This window comes from Sinohyriopsis cumingii, unplaced genomic scaffold (assembly GCF_028554795.1).
Source record: "Sinohyriopsis cumingii isolate HCF-2022 unplaced genomic scaffold, ASM2855479v2 utg000160l, whole genome shotgun sequence".
NCBI classification, from domain to species: Eukaryota; Metazoa; Mollusca; class Bivalvia; order Unionida; family Unionidae; genus Sinohyriopsis; species Sinohyriopsis cumingii.
The window spans coordinates 1,277,188-1,299,804 of record NW_028315873.1 but is presented as its reverse complement, the minus strand read 5'-3'; the positions used below and the strand labels follow the sequence as shown (position 1 = coordinate 1,299,804).

General features: G+C 33.7%; 1 protein-coding gene across 1 annotated transcript in view; it reads left to right on the top strand.

Annotated features, from left to right (window-relative positions):
* Nucleotides 1-22,617, top strand: part of LOC149774626 (transmembrane protease serine 9-like) — a 130,200-nt gene that overhangs the window by 64,261 nt on the left and 43,322 nt on the right. Inside the window, exons 7-10 of the mRNA XM_089944954.1 lie at nt 7,490-7,730; nt 14,244-14,359; nt 17,262-17,426; nt 21,859-22,035. Coding sequence (XP_089801080.1) covers nt 7,490-7,730; nt 14,244-14,359; nt 17,262-17,426; nt 21,859-22,035 — 699 coding nt within the window. The remainder of the gene's footprint in view (nt 1-7,489; nt 7,731-14,243; nt 14,360-17,261; nt 17,427-21,858; nt 22,036-22,617) is intronic.

The following is a 22,617-nucleotide window of genomic DNA, read 5'->3' as shown; positions in this document are numbered from 1 at the left end:
TGTGTACCAATATTAATAGGTTTTATAAAGCATGAATACAATATATCAATAAAAACCATTAAATAAATTATAGTAATTGTATGTATATTCCTCCAAAGAAACGACAGTAATGCATAATCCCGACAAGCTAGTGCAACTTTAAATCGCGCGCGCACACACACACAGACACACAGACAAACACACACACACACACACACACACACACACACACACACACACACACACACACACACATATATATATATATATATATATATATATATATATATATATATATATATATATATATATATATAATATTAGTTTTGACCGAAGAGATAAATATTAATGGCAATATCAGTGACCTAGTTCATAAATGTACTGCTATGTTAAAGTGTCTGATTGTCATGTATTTATAATCACACAACATGTACCAAATCTTGTGGCATTTTATATATTTGTTGCCAAAACGCTGTATTAAATCTTATTTATATATGTGTATTGAATTAGTTGCATACGCGGGTTTGCTTTCTCATTAAAATAAACACATATCTAGAAAACAAGATTGATGAAATCAATGAACATAACATGCTACTGTTGTGAATATAGTCGAACCAGAGATTTGAATGGCGTTATGTCCAAGAACCAGCGTCCAAAATGACCTATGTATTTATATTTCGTCAAAAACTGTATGTGCCTGATATGCCCACAAATTCGAAGTTATAAAGAGCTTAGTACGCATCTATTCGGTAATTCCAAAGATGATTACATCAAAATTATATCAGATCTCTTATATTCATTTAATACTAAAGAACAGACTGAACGAAGTAAAATTTAAAGGTAGCAGTTTTTATTTGTTATACAACCAATACAGGTGTGATCGAAACGGATTCATTCAAGCATGTGGTATTTATAATGGTTCGTGTTGAAAATCTCAATGGACGTGTCCCGGATTAAGATCTTTACTGGTCAACTGCCTGAAGACTCTACCATAGATAATACAGATGAACATGTGCCTGAAGGATTAACATAGACAGTTCAGCTGGTCAGCTTTGATTGGGAACAGACACTTGTACTCGTCATTGACGCAGATTTCAGAGATCGTCTTTTCTGAAGGCGAACGCAGATCTAAACAGCCTCATACCCCCCCCCCCCGCCCGAAAAAAAGAGAATACTTTAGCCTAGCTGTACAGCTTTCACTAAGTGGATTTACCATATCTCACTTGCAACTTGATCATGGTCGACGCCAGGAACACTGCAAAAATGTTTTGTTTCAAAACAAAATCAGAAATATACGAAGGGCTGTACCAAATGTTAGGTAACAAAATGGTGTGTGCTTCTATCATCTGATGTGTTATTGTGCTATATTTAAAAGAGCATTTGCATCATTCTAAATGGCACAAGTAGCTACTTCGCTTGGTTTCCAGCATTTAGAGTTCAGTGCTAGGACTGTTTGCAATGGGATCCAAATAATGATTTTGGGTGTGATTGTTTTATGTCAACGGCATGATATCCTAGTGTTAGACATCACCCTAAACTTCGACACTTCAAACTTCTTAGCAATAAGAAACATATTGTAAACGCTTAGTAAAAACATCACAAATGCACATACATCATTTAACATGGTTTATAATTGTCTGGAAATATTCATATTTCTAAGACCAATTATTCACTTAAATATTTAATCCATTCTCATTGTGGTTTCAACGCTCACGAAACATAATTACAATAGTGCCTCAAAATTGGAATGATTCATAAGTTGTGTAATCTATAATAGATAAGGAGTATTTCACGTTGTATTTCTACTTTATACTTATTCTGAATTTGTACGTTGAGCATTGTTTGTTTCCTCAGTGAGGCGTGTCATTGCGCCAATTGTTTTCGTAACACAAACAGATGTATCAATCTAGTTATCCGTTCCTTACTGCAAAATATGACTTCACAAACGAAATATAGTCAACAAGGGTTGTTCTTTTACTCCAAATCAGGTTTTTACTTTGTTAAACTAATGTTTGTTGTTTTGCATGTGGAAGAACTCTCTGTAATAACATGTCCGTGATTTCAACAGCAGTTCAATGCTTCTCATACTTTACATTTTTTAAGAACTGCATAAATCTATAATATTTATATAGTTATTTATAAAGTGTTGTAAACATTCAGTCAATCATATGCATCATCGCATCAAAAGTGTGCTGTACTTAGTCGTCCATGCCGTTAAGATGACAGAAAAAATAGTTAACGTCTACGGTCCCTTGTTTCTAATACTTCCAACCATTCTCTCCGGATTCAGGATTTTTCAGTTTCCGTTAACTTTCGTAAGGGTTTCGGCTCCTAAGTATTAACTTTGGATTCGAATATTTAATCTCGAAACCCCAGTTGTGTAAGTCACACGGTAGACGTAATTACGTTAAAACCATACGTCCAATAACGTACTCACACATACCTACACACTAAACCCCCATCACCACCGCACACCCACTAACACACCTCAAAACACACACACTGTCTCTCGCTATCTCTCTATCTGTCATATATATATATATATATATATATATATATATATATATATATATATATATATATATATATATATATATATATATATATGATATATTTGATGTTTGATTGTGGCAAAGGATGTTCTTGATGTATGATTGCATAATATTGAGCACCAACCAAGGTGTGTATAAGCCTTTGGCCACTCTAAGCAGTTACGCCAACGGATTGGTCGTGACAAAGGTAATGTGTGTTGTATGATATACATCATCAAGTTAATGTTTGAGATATGATACTAAATGCGAAAGGTAGTGTTTGAATTAAGAATGGCAGTGACAAATTTAATGCTTGGTGTATCACATATATCTCCATATTAATGTATGTGTGTTGTATGATAGAAAGCAGCAAAGTAATATTTCGTGTATGATAATCAATGAGAAAGGTATTGTTTGAAATTGTATACCGGCAACTTTAATGCTTGATATATAAAATATATAAACAAATGTCATGCTTGCTGTATGATAGAAAATGACAAACATAATATTAAGATGTAAGTTAGAGATTGACAATTGTAATATTTAGGATAGTGCTTATGTATATTCTACTTAAGGTAGCCATTTTTTCAAATTGCATCTATCAAACTGGAGAAAAACGATCAACGTGACTAAGTTACTTAGATTATTAAAAATGCAAATCACGTTATTGCATCATGGAGACAAGTTTGGTAAATATGGTTTGCAAAAAGCCATTATTTGTATTGCATGAACGAAAAGAAAATGTACCTTGATCTCTTGGTCTTCAAAATAGTTTCTAAATAGATCGTTCAAAGTGTATACCCAAATTTCGACTAGAAATAATGTGTTTATATCAACTGTTGATGATAAACATTATAGACGTAGTTTGGTTATAAAATGTGCACTACGACTGGACTCTGTGACCAGCCTACTATCGTGGCGTAAGCGTGCTCGAGATAGTTAACATCCTCTCTCTCTCCCTTCTTCACACGCGCACATACACACATACACTCAAGGGTTAACTGATGACGTTCGTGTGTAATCTAATTGAGAACATTCAATGATCACAGTGAAATAGGCCATATTAAGGCAGTTTAACAGATTTAGACAAGGTAGACGAATATGTATCCTATGTTTACCTATAAAGTTTACATTTGAGATCTTGAATCTAATATCTGAAGGGATGTAATCATTTGACCAGTTTTCAATTTTATGATTCTGAAAAAAAACAACTGTTCAAGGATGTTTCTCATGAGGTTAAAGAAAGGTTATGATGATACCCATTATAGTCATTGACAAAAAGTTATTTCGGTCCAAATTCTGGTTCCAGGCAAAGCACAAGCTCCTCCTTCCCTTCTAATTCATTGGCTGGTCCGTTTATGACACGTCACAGAACGTCAATATAACCTGAGGTTTCTTCATATCCAAGCACTTGAAACATATGTGCGGTATTTGAGAGACACATGTAGACGAAAGAGATAATTTTATATTAATAGGTTGTATTATTACGAATTAGGTAAAATAAAATACATCAAGATGCATGCCGTGAGATCTCAAACATGGATAATTCTCGCATGTTTGGCATTCATGTCGCACTGGTGCAAATGCATTTGCTGTGAATCGGTAGTTCACAAAACTGGCAATGGGTTGGAAGAGACAATTGTTGGAAATAAAATGTCACATGAAAGGCATGGATTGGAGGGGAATAGATTTCACCTTGCACTTAACATTCCCTCCCACCGTGACATCAGCGAGAATAAACACACCATGAGAGCCGTCACTCTAGGTAAGTAACATTACAGCTACTATGTTTGAGCGTGTATTGGCCTCACGTCAAAATTAAGAAACAAGTCAAGCAATATCAGATGATTCCAGGATTGTTGAACTATCTTCTGACGATATGCCGTTATGTTGCATCGTATGTTATTCTTTAAAAATTTAAATAATCATACATCTGTAATGAATAATCATGTTTGAGTGAACTATTCTGCTTTTAATCTTTCATAAAAACAACTTTATTATAAAACAGTCTCATGTCAAGTATATTGAGGAATCGAGTAATTTGATAGGGTTGATTACGTTCTGTAATTTTGTAATATGTAAATTGGCAGTGGCAAAGGTTATGTTATCCTTGAGTATCATGTTTGTGTATAAACATGGGATGATGAAATACGATATCTTCAGAAAATAAGTAGATATATATTTTTAGTTAAAGAAAAGAGTTGAAATTCAAATGTCTGTATTGTATCAATCATTCATATGCTGTAATGTGGTTTAAAATAGCTGTTACAACTGTATATATATATATATATATATATATATATATATATATATATATATATATATATATATATATATATATATATATAAGCTGAAAATGTATATTTAATCTCCAATTGTTCGAACTATTTGAAATTGGACAAATGCTTGTCCACATTGTTTGCCTGTGAGAACATATAAATGTAGTTTGGATTATGATATGAATATTAAGAATGAGATAATTTAAACAACCTGATAATTGTGAATTATATCTGGAGAGAATTTCACGTTTCTCTTTCTCTCACACACACGTACACACATTCATACATACATGCGTTCGTATACAATCAAACATGTATATTACTATTGACGTTTTGGTGTTCCATATCCGACAATAACTTGAGCATTATGTAATCAACCTTATTTCATGAAATTTCTTTCAAAAAATCCACCTATGCACACTTCGACAAGGTTCATTTGTTGGTGTTCAATGTTAACCTGTCCATTTTGTATTTAGAACCTAGCGTTTCATGTTCAAGTGAAGTGAAATCGTGATCAAGATATTGAATCATGGTGAATATGTTTATTGACATAAAGAGCTTTTGTTCAATAGTCCGGGTCAAAAGGAAGTCAGAGCAGACCCCCCACCCCCCTTACTGTATTGGGTAATCTCTTAAGACATATTTCATAGCTTAAATATAAAAGGAAGTTTCTTCACATTCTGGCACTTGAAATGTATATGAAGCATTAAAGAAAACCTCACGTTGTTGAAAAGATAATGTTATAATAAAAGTTCTCTCATGAAGTATATCAGGACGCATGTATTCGAATCTCTGACGTAGATAATTTGTTTAAGTCTTATATTCATGTCGCACTTGTACTGAGGGTATGTTGTGGATCGAAAGTTCACAATACAGATAATAGGTTGAGACAGAATATTGGTGAAAACTAAAAGCTACGGGTGACAAAACAATATATTTAGAGAGGAATATTGATCAGTCTGGAGCTACACCAAAGACCGAACCCATTAGGAACAACTCAATGTTATATCAGCGGTGTTTTTTTAGAAAATTATAGTTGTTTTAGAAAATTATAACTATCTACGAAACGACGTTGAACATAAACCACATAGGATGGAAAAAAAGACGTTTCTTTTCACTTAACATCAACCTCCCACGTGCAATCCACGAAATAAAGATGAATAGTCTCACCATCAATTTAGTTTATCGCTGCATTCAGAATGGTGGAATTCGTTTGTATTTTAACCGATTGTTGGACTTAACTACATATTGTGATAATAGTCAAGAAGACTAATGACGATATCAAATGAGGGACAGACATTTCATCTGCAATAATTCACATGATATATTCGTAACTGTCGTAAACAATAGTAGAAAGAAATATGATAGGAACATCTCCTAATGGTAGCATTGTTGCAACAATACATTAAGCACACGGATAGCATTTAAAATGCATTTTTGATACAATACATTCAGCTCAGGTATATCACCTAAAATGCAAAGTAGCTACAGGACAGTTAGCACAGGGAAAACAGCTAAAATTCATTGTTGCTACAACACATGAAGCACACGGATTGCTCCTAAAATGCATTGTTGCTACAACACGTTAAGCACAGGTATAGCACCTAAAATGCATTGTAGGGACAAAACATAATGCACAGAGATATGCACCTCAATTACATTGTAGGTACAACACTTTAAGCACAGGTATATGCACCTAAAATGCATTTTTGCTGCAACACATTAAGCACACGGATAGCTAATAAAATGCATAGCTGCTACAACACAGTGACCACAGGTATAGCACCCTAAATACATTGCAGGGACAAAACATAAAGCACCGAGATATGCACCTAAGCTACATTGTAGATACAACACTTTAAGCACAGGTATATGCACATAAAATGCATAGTTGCTACAACACATTAAGAGTAGCTATTAAAATGTATTGTAGATTGAAAACAGTGAGCACAGCCATAGGACCTGAAAGTAATTTTTGCTACAACACATTAAGCACACGGATAGCACCCAATATGCATTGTAGCTACGACAAATTAGGCACAGGAATAACAGGTAAACTGAAATGTAGATACATCACAGTGAAAACAGGGATAGCACATACAAATGCAGTGTAGCAACATCACCTTACCTCAGGGATATGCACCTTAAAAGTATTGTACACAGTATTGGTAGGCCAGTCAGTATATACCGACACACACACAGTGACATGTATATATATATATATATATATATATATATATATATATATATATATATGGGGTGTGTGCATAAAATAACCAGTTTTAACATAGACAACTGGGGTAGCCAAAGCAATGTAAGCAGATATAGCAGACTCATTGTGTGACCAGGAGAAGACGATCTTGTTAGTAGCACCTAAAATACTATTATGAGATTCATCTGACCCATCTGTCAACATTTATGTTGGGATAAGGGTCAGTCTCAATCGCCTTTCAAACAGTTTGAATTTTTCACAAACACAAACGTCTAGACATACTACATGCCTTATATTGATCTGATATACAAATGGATATAGGTGGTTATTTACTGTCGAAATGCTTTGTCTTTTGAATTATTAGTATGGATCACATTCACTTACTGTATTAAGAGACACATTTTTCTCCAGTCATCACTTAATACAAGCACACGAATTTCTATTTAGGCAGGGATGTCACCAATTGTAATATAATCCATCTCCTTCAGGACCTGTAACCTGTGGGAAAAGGCCATTCATGGAGCGCGGCAAGCGGGATGTGACTGAGGAGAAGCAAGTAGCTCCAAGACCAAAACTTGAGAAGATAATTGGAGGAAAGAATGCAGTCCAAGGAGCAAACCCATGGCAGGTTGGGATCAGACGTCTTGTAGGCACCATGTATGATAGCCACTTCTGTGGTGGTACCATTCTCAGCGAATACTGGATCCTGAGTGCTGCTCATTGCTTTCAGTGAGTAATGGTCTGTCTGTTGTTTTGCTTACATAAGTGTATAGTTTGGCATAAGTATATGTTATATATTTGCAACATTGCTTCAATTTTCCGTATTGCCAACATACGATATTTATGAATTGTTATCAGAGTGACATCTTCATTGGAAAACATTCTATCACAAAATATAGGCATTTAGGAAAAAGATCATTTCAATACATCACATCACTGCTGTTTATGATATAGATGTAATCTGTTGAATCGGATTTTCACTCTCCAGATTTGAGGCCGTTGATTTCATTTAACACTTTCTCGTGTCTTAATCATTTCAATTATGAATACGATGACTTCAATAAGTCGGATATATAAGAGTCATATTGATGAAAGCTACACTGATTTTTTTTAATGTATCAAATTCGGACGACTTAGTGATACCGAGGTAGAAGTTGAGAAAGCTCAGCCACGGTTGGTGTCATAAATTGATCGACTTGATTGTGAATTAGTTATTTCAAGATTTTAAATCATTTAACATTTTTTTTTTTTAATTTGAAATAACGTCTCTAGATTTTTTCATCTTACCTCCAAATTTATACTCGGTTTTTCTCTTAGGAAAGAGAGGATTTCCTCAGCATCAGTAGATTTATGTGATACAATTACCAGAATTTATTAAAACTTGCATTAAACTGTGTCCATTCTTCCTGTCTAGTCTGTATATATGGACATGAGACTAACATATGTCGTACATGAAGATTGGGTCACTGTACCCCACTGTCCAGAATTTGAGAAAAATTACCTGAAAATTGTACCAACGATGTCAATACTAACACCTTACCACTGTGATCAAACTTATAATGTGAGTGCTACTGCAGATGGGCAGCATTTAAAGCAAAGATTGGTCCTTGTCACCTACTTCTCAGATTGCATTCTAAATTGCAAAAAGCAATAATTACGTGCATCGTCGATGTATTAAGACGAAATGTACACATTTGTATTTCATGGGTTTGAAAATGTGTCACGCATCAACATTATGACCTACCTTTCAGTATTTAAGATAAAGTGGAGACTATTAGCGTTGGCTCTAATTTCAAAACACCAACAGTTGCTATATAAAATGTGATTAAGAATGAAAAGTTTTCACACCTACAGATGGATCACTTGCACTTATTTAACGGTGTATTCTGCAAATAGTTGGCAAGGCTTTAAGACACTGATCCATTGCACATATTAATTTGGTAACAGCTCAAGTTTTCTAGATTAAAACATAAAGATAACCAGCTAATGCGCAAGCCGGTTCAATTTCTCCTCTACAATTTAAATAAATTTAATTTATAAAAGGTGGAAAAACATTGGAACAATATAGAAGATTATATCACATTTCAAATCCAGTCTGAGTAATCGATGACCCAGATTTTCTGCATCTTTTGATCCAGGTTTCACCATGTATGTAAATTGTAAGAACGCTTTAATATATCGAGAAAATGAAAAAAAAAAGAACAATATTCAGTCATTTGATGCATTTAAAAATTGAAGAAACATTAAAAATCGTTATAGTCAATATGTTATGTTTTGTCTGGTCAGCAAATAGAGTTTCGTTTATTTTGAAAACGTTCTCCTTCAATGGATATCATACTATATATGTATTTATTTAAAACCTAATACACACAAACAAATGTTTTCATTGTTAGACCGCATTCATAATACACGAAATTTGAATCTGATTGTTTGCCGTTTCGCACAATATTTCACTGGTAATATTAGCAAAGAAAATTGAAAATATTAATGTATAGCCATTACTTTAGTTATCAAATAAATAGTCCCAACGCATGGCCATTAATTGCTTTTTAGTTGAGAGAGAGAAACAGTACATGTTTAGTGTAAACGGAAATTTGTACTTGGTAATGATTTGAGGTGACTCTACGAATCCATTACACAACAAAACGATTTATTTTCTATGTTGCTCTAAAATAACAGATCAAAACAGATTGGCTGCTAGGAGAATATATTACGGTGAATTAAAACTATTACTTCCCGTTGACAACATAAGTAAATTGTTTTCATGTGTAACAGAAATTAATTTGAAAACTACGTACATGTTAATGGAGTATATAAACCTCTGTAATTACGATTACATTAAAAAGACACACGCATTTTGAATAGCGTACTTTTTATCATTGATTTAATCTTAAAAAGGTGTTGTTAATTGTTTAAATGTAAAGACATGTTAGGGCAGTGTCTTCATTATTTCAGTGTGATTCATCGCCATTTTATTGTTTGTTTCAGTATCGTTCCTTGTGACACCATACCAAAGAATTACATAGTGATGCAACTTGATAGGTCTATCGATATTCGTTTTAATAGTCCTTGTTTACAAGCGTAGGTTACATTTTCCTCTCATTTTGCAAGCATATTCTAAAGCCAAATAAATTGATGGGAAACATAACACATTGATGAAAAAGATAACCTATTGATGGGATGCAAATCACATTGATGGGAAGCATAACAGATTGATGGGAAACAATATAAATTGATGGAAAGCAGATTACTGTAATGGGAAGCATAACAGATTGATGTGAAGCAGTTGCCTTGTTCACTTTATGTGCTCAGTTAGTCATTTACCAGAGGAGGTATTCAATGCCATTTAGTCAAACGTCCATCTGTCATTCATCATGAGCCTGTCTGGGATTCAAATATATTAACAAAAATATATTATAACCTTTAAACTAATGGGACGATTGCCATTACACTGTACACTATTCTTCTTGAAGATCGTGCAATGAAACGTTGCCCTTCATGCATCCAATATAGTGAATGTCTTGGTATCAGTACCCTCCCAAATAGATGGTAATATCAAGATGTACGTTTCATGAAAAAACTCAAATAGAAACATATTTGGTCCTAAATGACGTTGGAGTTGATGTGAGAACTAATGAATCCTCTTTAGCGACCATTGGAACATCTGATCACTATTGTACTGAACAGATGGTGATATCAATATATGATTTTCACTGAGAGACTTATAATGATGTTGATTGGGTTCTACAATAAAACGGTAACACTTGTATATCCAATATGAAAACCACAGTGGCGATTTTGGAAAGTAGTATTGTTTCTAATCTTTCTGAATTGATTGTCATAAAATTAACAGAATGGGATTTTCTATAAGAGACTATGTATAATGTTTAGTTGGTTCTAAATGAAAACAGGACTGATCTGACACACATTATATCTATCACAATGGAAAAGTTGAACGTTTTTCATCACAACTATTTCTGAGCAGATGGTCTTGTTGATATCTTCTCCTTCAAATACGTTACCCATTTCCAATAACGCTAGCTGCATAAGTCATACTATCTAACAAAATCCAGCCCTCTCAAAGGCAATATCTTTGTATATAGACAAAGGGCAATATATCCCGCCTAGTACTGCTAGTTTTAAGGTCCCACTAGTGAAGTGAAATTAGTATTCACTTTGACTTTCAAAATCCATGCCCATCTATTGAAAGATGTTGTTACTTTTCAGATTTATTATGGATTTTTCAGCATATTGTATGCATTCTTTTCTGTATAGGTTATGTGTTATTTGATTGCATACCTACACAAGGCCACATATTAATAGAACATGTTTAGTTTCATGATCATACAGGCAATATTTTTCTTTATCACCCTGAATTTAGCGGAGATATTTTTGGCATTCTTTTAATGTAGTTAACTCTATGAAAATCCTTTGTTTCTAATTTCTTACCGTGTCATTTCAGAGTCAACTATAATAACAAGGTATGCTGAATGCAAAAATTCAAAGCTAGCAAGTAATATCATGTCTCATATATCGCATATATGAAGAGTACTATATCCATCAGCTCTAATTCATCTTAAATGATCAAAATATGGATTTCTTATATATCGTAATCACTTACGTATTCACATTCATCTGAATTGTCATTCTCAAGTAATCCATTTCCTACATATAGTGGATCATAACGAGGCAGTTTCTCCTCAGACTGTGTAATGCTGCAGCAGATCTTATCCTACTGGATCACCTCTACATGTGACCTTTGCAGATGGCCTTGCTATCTCAACGATGCAAATCGTCCTACTGTATCACTTAAACGTGTGCCATTTGCAGCTCACACGTGTACTCACATTCCATGCCACTCGATTACAATATCAGCATAACGAGCAAAATAGTATCATTCCTGGATGAATGGTGCAACCAAGTTTTGCGAACAACATAAATATCATTAAATCTGCCACTAAAAAGGATGTGACTGTGTATATAAATGCAAGTTTCATTGGATGCAAAGCCCATCTGTTACCAAATTTCGACACTGTCAGTAACCAGTAGAACACTGGCCTTCATGTCAGTATCTTGGAGATGAACGTTATCATGAACGTCTTCATTTTTAGAGCAACTGTTTTCAGAACAAGTTTGTTGTTATGGCTGTGTAGTAAATTAAGCAACTGTAAAAGAGAAATCAAACAGGTATGTAAAATTCAGCGAATAATGTATTTGCTTAAGACACCATATGGGAATTTAAAAGTAACTTAGAGTAGTCTTCTCTAAATCCCAAAGAATCAAAAAGTTATATCAGAAGTCAAGAGTTATAGAGCATACAGAATGGATTCCAGTGGTATTCTGAAAGAATTCCAAATCTTGAATGTGCTGATGTATCAAAAACCTTTAATGAGCCCCTCTTACATTGTTTTCAAGAACTGGTTACGAGTAAAAATGACACAATTTCCATTTGAGTGCGTCTGTCACATAGGCAGCCGTCATTTATTCTTATAATTCTATGACAAAATGTTGGCTAACATTCTATCATATTGGAACATCCTTCGATCATTGTGGCTATGATGATCTTGGTCATAGCAAAGACCTCTCTGACTTTTCATTCTTTGGCCTTCGTATACCTTAATCATTCACACTGTTTTCCAAAGTGGAAAATATCATTTGTTATGTTAAGCCTGAATTTCAAAACTTCAAGCTTTCAACACTGACTTTGCTGAAGCGGAAACTTCTTTAAAACAAAACCTTTCTCCTGATCACATCTACCTTGGCATGCTTATTAATTCCATGGACTCTCTATTGAGCCAGTCAGCCTTCCGTTTTGATGAAATGGATCAGCAATCCTTATGATGCAATCCAGTTTCGTCATCAAGAATCGTTTGCCATCATTGTGCAATAGAAAAGGAGACCTATGACTTCACTCTTGTATTAACACAATCCAGAAGGCTTACAAAGAGGAACTACTATGTAAGATCAAGTGCTATCTAAATTAGACTGGGCATATTGTGGAACTCAGACATGCCTCGTTCTTGCATATATACCTGTGAAATAGCACATAACTCCTCAGGACTTATCATTGTGATTAGCACGCACATTCAAGCATAGCTCCAAAGCAGCAAGCCCTTGATCTGGTAGGTCCAGTCTCATTTGCACAAGCAACAATCAGACAAGGATGAGATCAGCACAACCTCCATATGAACACACTGTACATCTTGAAATGGATTCACCCATAATTTGTATGCGATAAGATGATTTCCTTTGTTTTTTCTTCCCACACATAAAACCTGTCAACTCTAGTTGTGCAGCTTGAACTCAAAAATCAGTAGAGAGGGTTTACCTTCAATATTTTGCACTCAGAAATTACCAAAGAAATACGTTGGGACATTCCGTCTACCTATTATCTATTCTCCAAATGAAATGTGATATGGGAACGTATTTGAAGGTGACACCCAATGTTTTGCAGTATGTTTTGTTTCTGCCAGGATGCTTAAAGAATGCTCACCCAGTCGTATTACTTTAATACACACCAATCCTCCCCACAATGCAAGCATCCATTCACACGATTAGCGTGACCTGTAGGTGGAATGGAGCGGTAATGTGCAGAGTTGTTGCCCTTGTCTACATAACATGGACATAACAACAGCCACATTTCCACAATTGAGCGGGCAGTTATGAGGAGATAGTAGGCAGATATATTTGATTTTAATGTAATCAGGTACGTATTCTAGGAGAAAAATATTTTATTGGAAAGTTTACTTGCAATAAAGGACCTATGATATTTAATTTGTCATAAGTGGTGCAGATTGTACATTCACTATGGCTTGAAAATGTTATTGGATTACTTCTTATAATGTCCAGTTAGAGTTATTGTTAATTGCTCTAATCTCACAATCAATATGGCTAACATAATGGCCATCGTGACAGCCTTGTTAATGCCTCTTCCCTTAAATTGACTGTCATACTGATATGGTGTTTTCAAAATAAGACTTTTATATGATGTCTGACCGTACCACTTATTGGTCATCAAGAAATGCATGCTACTCCAGACATACGGGTTGGTATTTTGAATTTTTTCAAACATATTAGTGAGTTTTTAAGAAGAACAGAAAAGTAAAATACGCTGACTTCTCTTGGATTGCTTTACCTGTTTTGGCCATTAATTTTAGGTTTCCTATTCCCATTCTTTCTGTCATGAAGACGATGTCTACTTGTATAAATAGCATGTGTAATTTTATGTTTCTGTTTCCATAGAGGTCTCAGGAGTGATGAAATCGTTGTGAGAACAGGTGACCACGATAACACGGGTTATGATAGCCATGAGAAGGAGTTTAGGATTGCTTCTTTCTTCACCCATGAGCGATATAATGGTAACCGCGGATGTCTATCTCACACTTCGCTGTATCGCATTATAATATATATTGGATGCTGTACCTGCTTTGGGATAAACATGTTATAGCCCGTAACCAGACATATTACAAGAATATTTCCAACATTGATTCAAAAGGATTAAAATATTCATTGTAGTGTAAATATACTGGTATATACGTTTGATAGTTTTCTATCAATTACATAGATAATAGTTTTTGTAAGACCATTTCTAATCATGATCCATATTAGAGACATATGCAGTTAGTTGGCTATACAAAGCTTAAAAAAGGCACATATTATGGAAGTTGACGAGGAATACGTCGCTAAAGGCATATTCTATAATATAAAAAAACAATTCAAAATTGATAATATACAAACATATCTTATGAAAGAAAAGAACAATTCAATATGAATAACGTAAAAGCATGTCATATGATTCAAAAGAGCAACTCAAAATGAATAATATGAAAGCATTTCCAATGATGGAAAAGATCAATTCAATATTAAAGATAAAAATCATGTGTGAATATAAATCGACGCAACACATGCAATATGATTTTCATTTTGTTGTATTTAATGTCATCACAATCATCTGTAACATGAAATGTAAATTAAAAGACTGAGTTCTACATTTTGCTGTATTACGATTTATAAGGGGAATATTATCATGGTCATTTTATGTCTAGACTTTAAAAAAAAAATTATTTAATTTAATGGATGTTTCATGTCTTCATCAAGTTTATTCATCATTCATCAGAGATACAGATATTCAAAAAACATTACTAGGTCATTTATTTAGAGTTGTGTTTAAGAGGGATATTTTTCTGAACAAATGCACTCATACTCTGCTCAGAAATCTTCAGTGAAAATAACATCACATAACTAGTATAACCAAAAACGATCATATTTCTACAGCTATGTGTACATCTGTGTTTTTAATTTCATGGAATGAATTTAACTGAGTAAAAGGTAAAGACTGCATAGGGATTTAGGAGATGAATGAACTAATCTTGAAGCAGGAATAAATACATATAACAATTAATCTTTGTGAAATTATAATGCTTCTTTTCAATTAATTCTTATGACAAAACCATTGCCAATTAATTAGTATAACTGAGTGATATGTTCTCCCTCATTAAATATACGTTTACCAGTATTTATTTTACATTATTTGCAGATGTTCTCATTTTTCATGATGCATGATTATCGAAAACATGTGTGTGCATGTTTTGCACATTCCTGTGTGTGCATGATTATTCCATGTGTGTGTGTATGATTAGTGCATTAATGTGTGTGTATGATTATTGCATTTATGTCTGTGCATAACTAGAACATGCATGCGTTTCCATGATTAGTTCATGTATGTGTTTGCAGTTTTAGTGCATTCATGGGTGCGTACGATTAGTACATGCATGTGTTTGCATGAATAATGCGTGCATGTGTTTCCATACATAGAGAACTCGAGGGCCCGTGTGACGGAGATGTATAAAGCTCTCCCCGTTACGGATCTCTACCATCTCTGCATGATTAGTGAATGCATGTGTGTCAACGATTAGTACATACATGTGTGTGGATGATTGGTATGAGCATGTGTGTGCATGATTAGTGTTTTCTTGTGTGTACATCATTAAGCACATTTCCATGATTAGCACATACATATGTGTGCCTGATTAGTGCATATATGTGTATGCACGATTAGTGCATTCATGGGTGCGCACGACTAGTACATGCATATATTTGAATTATTAGTGCATGCATATGTGTGCTTATCTAGAAGAAAAATGTTTTTCCATGATTAGTGAATGCATGTGTGTGCATGATAAGTTCATGTATTTGTGTGCATGATTAGTGCATTCATGGGTGCGTACGATCAGTACATTCATGTGTTTGCATGATCAATGCGTGAATGGGTGTCCATAACTAGATAACTAGAGAGCCCCGTGTGGCTGAGTGGTCTAGAGCGCTCTCAGTTAGGATCATTGATATCTCACCTGTGCTGCGTAGGATCGAGTCTAGGATTCGGCCAATGTGGGTATGTGAGAAAGCTTGCCAGTAGCTTCTTCCTGGGTTTTTCCCGGGTTCGTTCTTCAACATTAATACTGGCCGCGTTAAACCCATCAACAACAACAACAACCATAAGTAGAAAAAGCATCAGCTTTCATTGTTAGTGCATGAATGTGTTAGTATGAAGTACATACATTGGAACAGTATAATTATTATGATAGAAACATGGCAAGTTAAGCAAGTAAAATATTTTATTTTTGAAACGCATTTATGTTTCATTTCAGTGATTATGATGGGCAAAATAGGTTGATTTGTTATACATTTTGGACATTATGGCAGTTGTTAAGTCTTTTATAGTATTACCTTTTAATGATCTTTCTGAATTTTATTCTTTTACCCTGCCATTATTCAGATTGAATTTTAAAAATATTTTCTTCGATATGCTGAAGCACATGACACAATAAGTCCAATGATTAAGTCTTGTAATTGCAAAAAATACCGTCTTTGAGGCTGGAAGCAATGTAGATCAAATGTGTCAAAGTGCCATATATTTACTAATGTTACTGTCAGCTACCAAATTTATTTGTTTGAATGTTTATTTCCTCTTTCATATATGACTCTTGGAAGAGATGCATTATAAGCAAACTATATATTGCAACGGGACTGATTTTAGTGTGATGCATCAGTAGTGTATTATTAGTGTATCAAACAGCTCTCTGCGGTGCTGCACATTGGACCTATATTTGCAGTAAATTTTAGTTGAAAAACACTTCCACATTCTATTTAAGATGGTCAGTACAAAAGGTATGAAGTATTTTCAATTGATAAGAAATGTACAACGGGTTTCATCCTGTGTTTGAGTCAGAATGTATTGATACTAATTTTCATTAATTATAGATGTAAATCATGATTATGACCTGGCACTTCTTAAGATTCGACCCAAGGATGGGCGAGGCATTGTGTTCAATGACTATGTACAGCCAGCATGCCTCCCACAAAGTAACACTGAGTACACAGCGGGAATGCAGTGCCACATTACAGGATGGGGGAAAACGTCTATGAGTAAGTAAAAGCTTGCTGGTGCTCAAAACATTTGCTGCTTACATTTCTGTTGAAATGTAGGTACGATATATTGATAGTTATAACATAGTTACATGGAATTCTCAAGTCCATAAGGTATTGTCCCGATTATTTTTGTGTGTTTCATCCCCACACAATCAAAATTTACGGGATAAGGTGTATTGTGTTTTTTTTTTTTTTTTTGCTAATTCTTGCGTTTGTTTTTTCGTTATGCCCGTTGTATATTGGAACCTTTTCTATCTACACATATGACATTTGTATTTGATGTATCTCGTCAAGAGTAACTAATAAAGAACTTAGTGTGACCTGATTTCTGAACCTGCCGTTAGGTAACATGTAAGTTGTCATCCATTGTTTCAATACACTCTTAATACCCTTTATTATATTACACTGGTGCTCATAAATAATTGGTATGTGGATACATATTAACATAAAAAACGTAACTATATACAATTATAGCCCTCTATACAATCAACCTTTCATTTGTTAGACCGTCAACACTTACACATATAAAATAAGAATCAACAATTTTTAGTAGTCTTAGTTTTTTATGTAAATCTTCTTTACTGGACAATTACGCAGTGTTACATTAACACCTGAGCAGAATCACATTTTTGTAATATTGTTGTGCAGAATGATGATTTGAGCAAATTTATTTTATTCAAATGATTCTGTATTGGAAATAAAAAGTGCTTTAAATTAATATCCCTGGACTTAGAGGTTTGGATTTATAATGAAGTTCAAATAAGGATATATGTTTTGATTATACTTTTTTGTGATTCCGTAAAAGACTACTCGCACATTGTCACAACACAAACTTTTTTAGATTTTTAGATTTTTAGAATACCGCTAAAGTTTATTTAGACTGTTTTCATTAGGACTTGTGTTAAAAATTCTAGAATAGTCACAGTAAGTCAGTTTTTTATTGTCACTTTTTATTCTAGGAAAATAAATTATTTGTTGAATGATACAAAGCTTGTTGCTTTTGAGTATTTTTAGTACTTATTATAATGCCTTAGGTTTGTAATAAGCAGTCGCCTATATACAATGACCCGTTTGACTTTTCCCCATTGGTGGCTGATATCACATGTCTGACTGTGTTGTGTAAAACCTGGATGAAGTAGGCATTTACCCAGTGGCGAGAATACACAAATGTTAAGTGCTACCCACTAATCTGAGACTTAGTCATTTACCTAGACACACAACCATTGGCTTAAATCCTATCCAAGCCAATCGGAAATAACGGTCACGGCTTTACCTTTAGAACATTCTTAACTCCATTGCATGGCATCAAGGTTTCCATCAGCAGGTGCACTGTCAGGTACTCCAAATGAGCTTTAGCCGTGTAGGGATCCATGTTTACACGTAAACACATAGCCGTATTTTAATTAAATATATGCATCACTGAAATTGATCATATCCATCATTACAATTAATCATATCCATCAGTTGAAGCTTTTACATTAATTTAGATATTGTGATAATGTATGCTATTATTATATCATGAGAAAGGATGAACGACAATACAGGTTTCAGATGCTGCATCCCTAGGTTAAACAGGAGGTCAAAGTTTACAATTTCATATGTAATAAGGACGCTTCCCTGTAACCTGAAATCCAGATGCAATAACTGAGGGATAGTGATCATAGTTAATGCTATGTTTCACAAATAGAATATATAGCAACATGGATTTGAAACATATTTGCCAACACGGGGGTTCGTGATGATGTGAGTTGACGTTGACACTTCAGAAACAAGTTTTCAATATTTGTAATAGGCTGTATCTGTATTGTTCTGCTTCTCCTAAAATGTTACTAATATTTCATTTGTATTATTTGTTGACCTTTTTACTGTTGTTTTGTAATATATATAAACATATATATATATATATATATATATATATATATATATATATATATATATATATATATATATATATATATATATATATATACATAATGCTTAATTGACCTTAGGATAAAGTCAAGTTCAATAATAATATATAGTTAACATGTTTTGTGCAATTGCGGACTAAATATCCCAATCATGATCAATGTAACCATGTTTGACATAATTTGAGTTAAAATATTCAGTTTTGACTCTGACACTAGACACTTCTAGAATGGAAGTTTCCATAAATGCCAGAGTATCTCCAGAAAATGGTGATTATGACGTAGGGCAAGAAGAGGGGTATATAATTTTGTTCATCTGAACATGATTCATTCTTTTCTTAACATCTTGAAGAAGAATTGGTTATATTGTTATATCGGGTTATTCATTTTTGTGGAATAATGTATTTAAATTACTATTTATAGGAAATGCAAATTGCTCGTCAATAATATTCTTGGACCGGAGTATTTGGAATTATCTTGAATTGAGACAAGGACATTTTGGATTATAGTATTGTGACAAATTCAAAGACTTAGCATATCAGGAAAATGTAAGTCATTGGAACACCACCATGTTCAAGAATTTAGGAACATGAACACATTCAACAATGGAATTTGTTCGGAATATCACTATAATTCAGTTAGATCTTTAACATTTGGATGTGTGATACAAAATAATTAATTAGTGTTATTTAATTTAGAATGATGTAAGTTCATTGTTTCATTTTGAATTATAATCTAGGAAACAATTCATTTGCTAAATTTTACAAATCTTATTGGTTTTCGCTATTAGTGTTCAAGAGTCACAACAAAACCACTAACTATATGACTTGATAAAACATCTTTGTAGTAGCCACTCAGCAACCACTGGCCATATGACTAAAAGACAGAGAAAGCTTTTATATAACATCTTTGTAATAGTCACCCAGCCACCACTTGGCGACCTGACTAATACAAGATAAATTCTTTATATAACATCTTTGTAACGGCAACTTTGCAGAACCTTATCATATTTTTAGACTAGTTTTCTTGCATCATTAAAGACGTTACATTGATATTAGATATAATAAACAGAGGTGGTCATGAGGCCAGAGGTCAAAGATTTAAAGTAGTAAAATCTTTCAAATGTATTGTATATCAATTATGCCAATCTGCCAACAAATATGGCTTCCATTACCATGAATAGTACATTATTGGAATGACTTGTCTGCTTGACTGAACCTGAAGAAATCATACATGTATCAACCCAGTGTCGGTATCTATCAGGTTTGTACCATGACGTTGATTTTCCAACTGCAGTGGCTACCACTAATTAAAATAGATAATTCTTGAAACTAATTATCGAAACTTACTTGAAAGAATTTTACCAGGTGTGGCTCATACATGTATATATTGATATTGGTATAGATATTGATATAATGAATACACTTTACCATCGATATGTAGGTGTGGATATTGATTTGCTGTATACATTTGCATATATATATATATATATATATATATATATATATATATATATATATATATATATATATATATATAGGTATAGTGACTGAATACAGTTTGCCATGAATATATATGCTAGAAAGATGCGATAAATTAAAATACGATGAATAAACTTGTATGGGTGTTGTATATATAATTGTATTTTTGAGTTAAAACGTTTTCACATAATTTGACCTGTTTCAGTAGTTCACAAATAAATGAACCTTTTAGTGGCATCTAATCAGGAAATCCAAATAAGTTAATACTAAAAATGTTGTAGGTTATGATAATGATAGCAGAAAGCAAAAAATACCAAGAAAGGTATATTAGAGGTTTTTGTACCTTATTAAAGCTTGACTCCTATACCAACATGTTTTCTGAAAATGTAAACTCAGAACTCTAGGAGAGTGACATATGACTATGATAGTCTATTACGTTTGGAAGAACATCCTCTTTGCAGTAAAATATGGGGATATGGGATTGCTAGAATATGAATGAATTTGCAAGACAATAGTCAAAATACCCAAATTCGATTCAATCTATCGAGTCTATACACTTATCTCAAAGCTGGGGGGATCATTATACTGAGAATATGATACTAGGTAATTTAGATTTATAAACTGAATGATAATTAGATCTTATAGTTTTCATGGTGACAAAAGCTTTCCAAATAAACACAATGTGATATATATTTCACAGTGTGGACCAAATTAGCTGTTATTCTGAGCTTTAGATGTTCAACTGAAATAGGTTGCTTCCTTGGTCGGGATAATTCTTTAGTAATTTCTCATACTCAGAGCATAACTATCTTGAGAATTTAACAACGAAGTTCATCACGAAACAGGGATATGGGGACTGAATTACCACCTATCGACACAAGTCTCATTGTATAACGTGACCATTATATGATAAAAACATTGTTATTACCGATAAGTTCGAATTCTTAAGATAATTATGCTCTGAGTAATTGAATGTCTAATCATTCATGTAGTTGAGCAGTTTATAGGAAAATATATTATTAGGCTTTTATACTTTTCCAGGATCGCTTCCAGACATACTACAAGCTGCCGTAGTTCCAATCATCAGTGATAGTGAATGTAAGCGTGTATACAAAGATCGCATAACTCCACGGATGTTTTGTGCTGGTTACTTGTATACTGGAGGTGTGGATAGCTGTAGTGGAGACAGTGGGGGACCTTTTGTGTGTAACATAAACGGTAATAATGTATTGCTAATATATTCCGTTTTCATGTGGGAGTCTGCATTGGGGTCATCTACAGTTAGAGTAGTCAGTTCTTTGAGTGGCAGATCTGCTACCCGTTAGGATTTTCCTATAACAATTACAGAAGCAACCCTTCGGTGACAATCTTACAGAACAAAAGCGAGAAATACAAAAAGATATAATCAATGATTTAAAGTCCACATTTTGCCTTGCAAAGTTTTGTCTGGATCTTGGTTTTTATATTCGAGTCAGTGTAATAACACAAGTTTCGAGATGGCTCCTGTGATATACGAGCTGTATATATTTCATCCAGGATCAACAAGACAGCTAGCAAAGACTACATTTGAAATCCTATAAAAATCTGACTCTTCATTTCGAAAGAGTTCAAATGTAAGGATTTCAATATGACTGTTGCTGTGGTTATGTTTCACATCAGATTGGCACTATTTTCATTTAAAACCAATTAAATAGAATATGCTGTCTTATGGTGTCAACCCTATGCATTTGTAATGCCAGTAGCTGGTAAAGGAAAATAACATTTCCATTGGTCAGAATGTTACCTCGTGATCAAAATGAA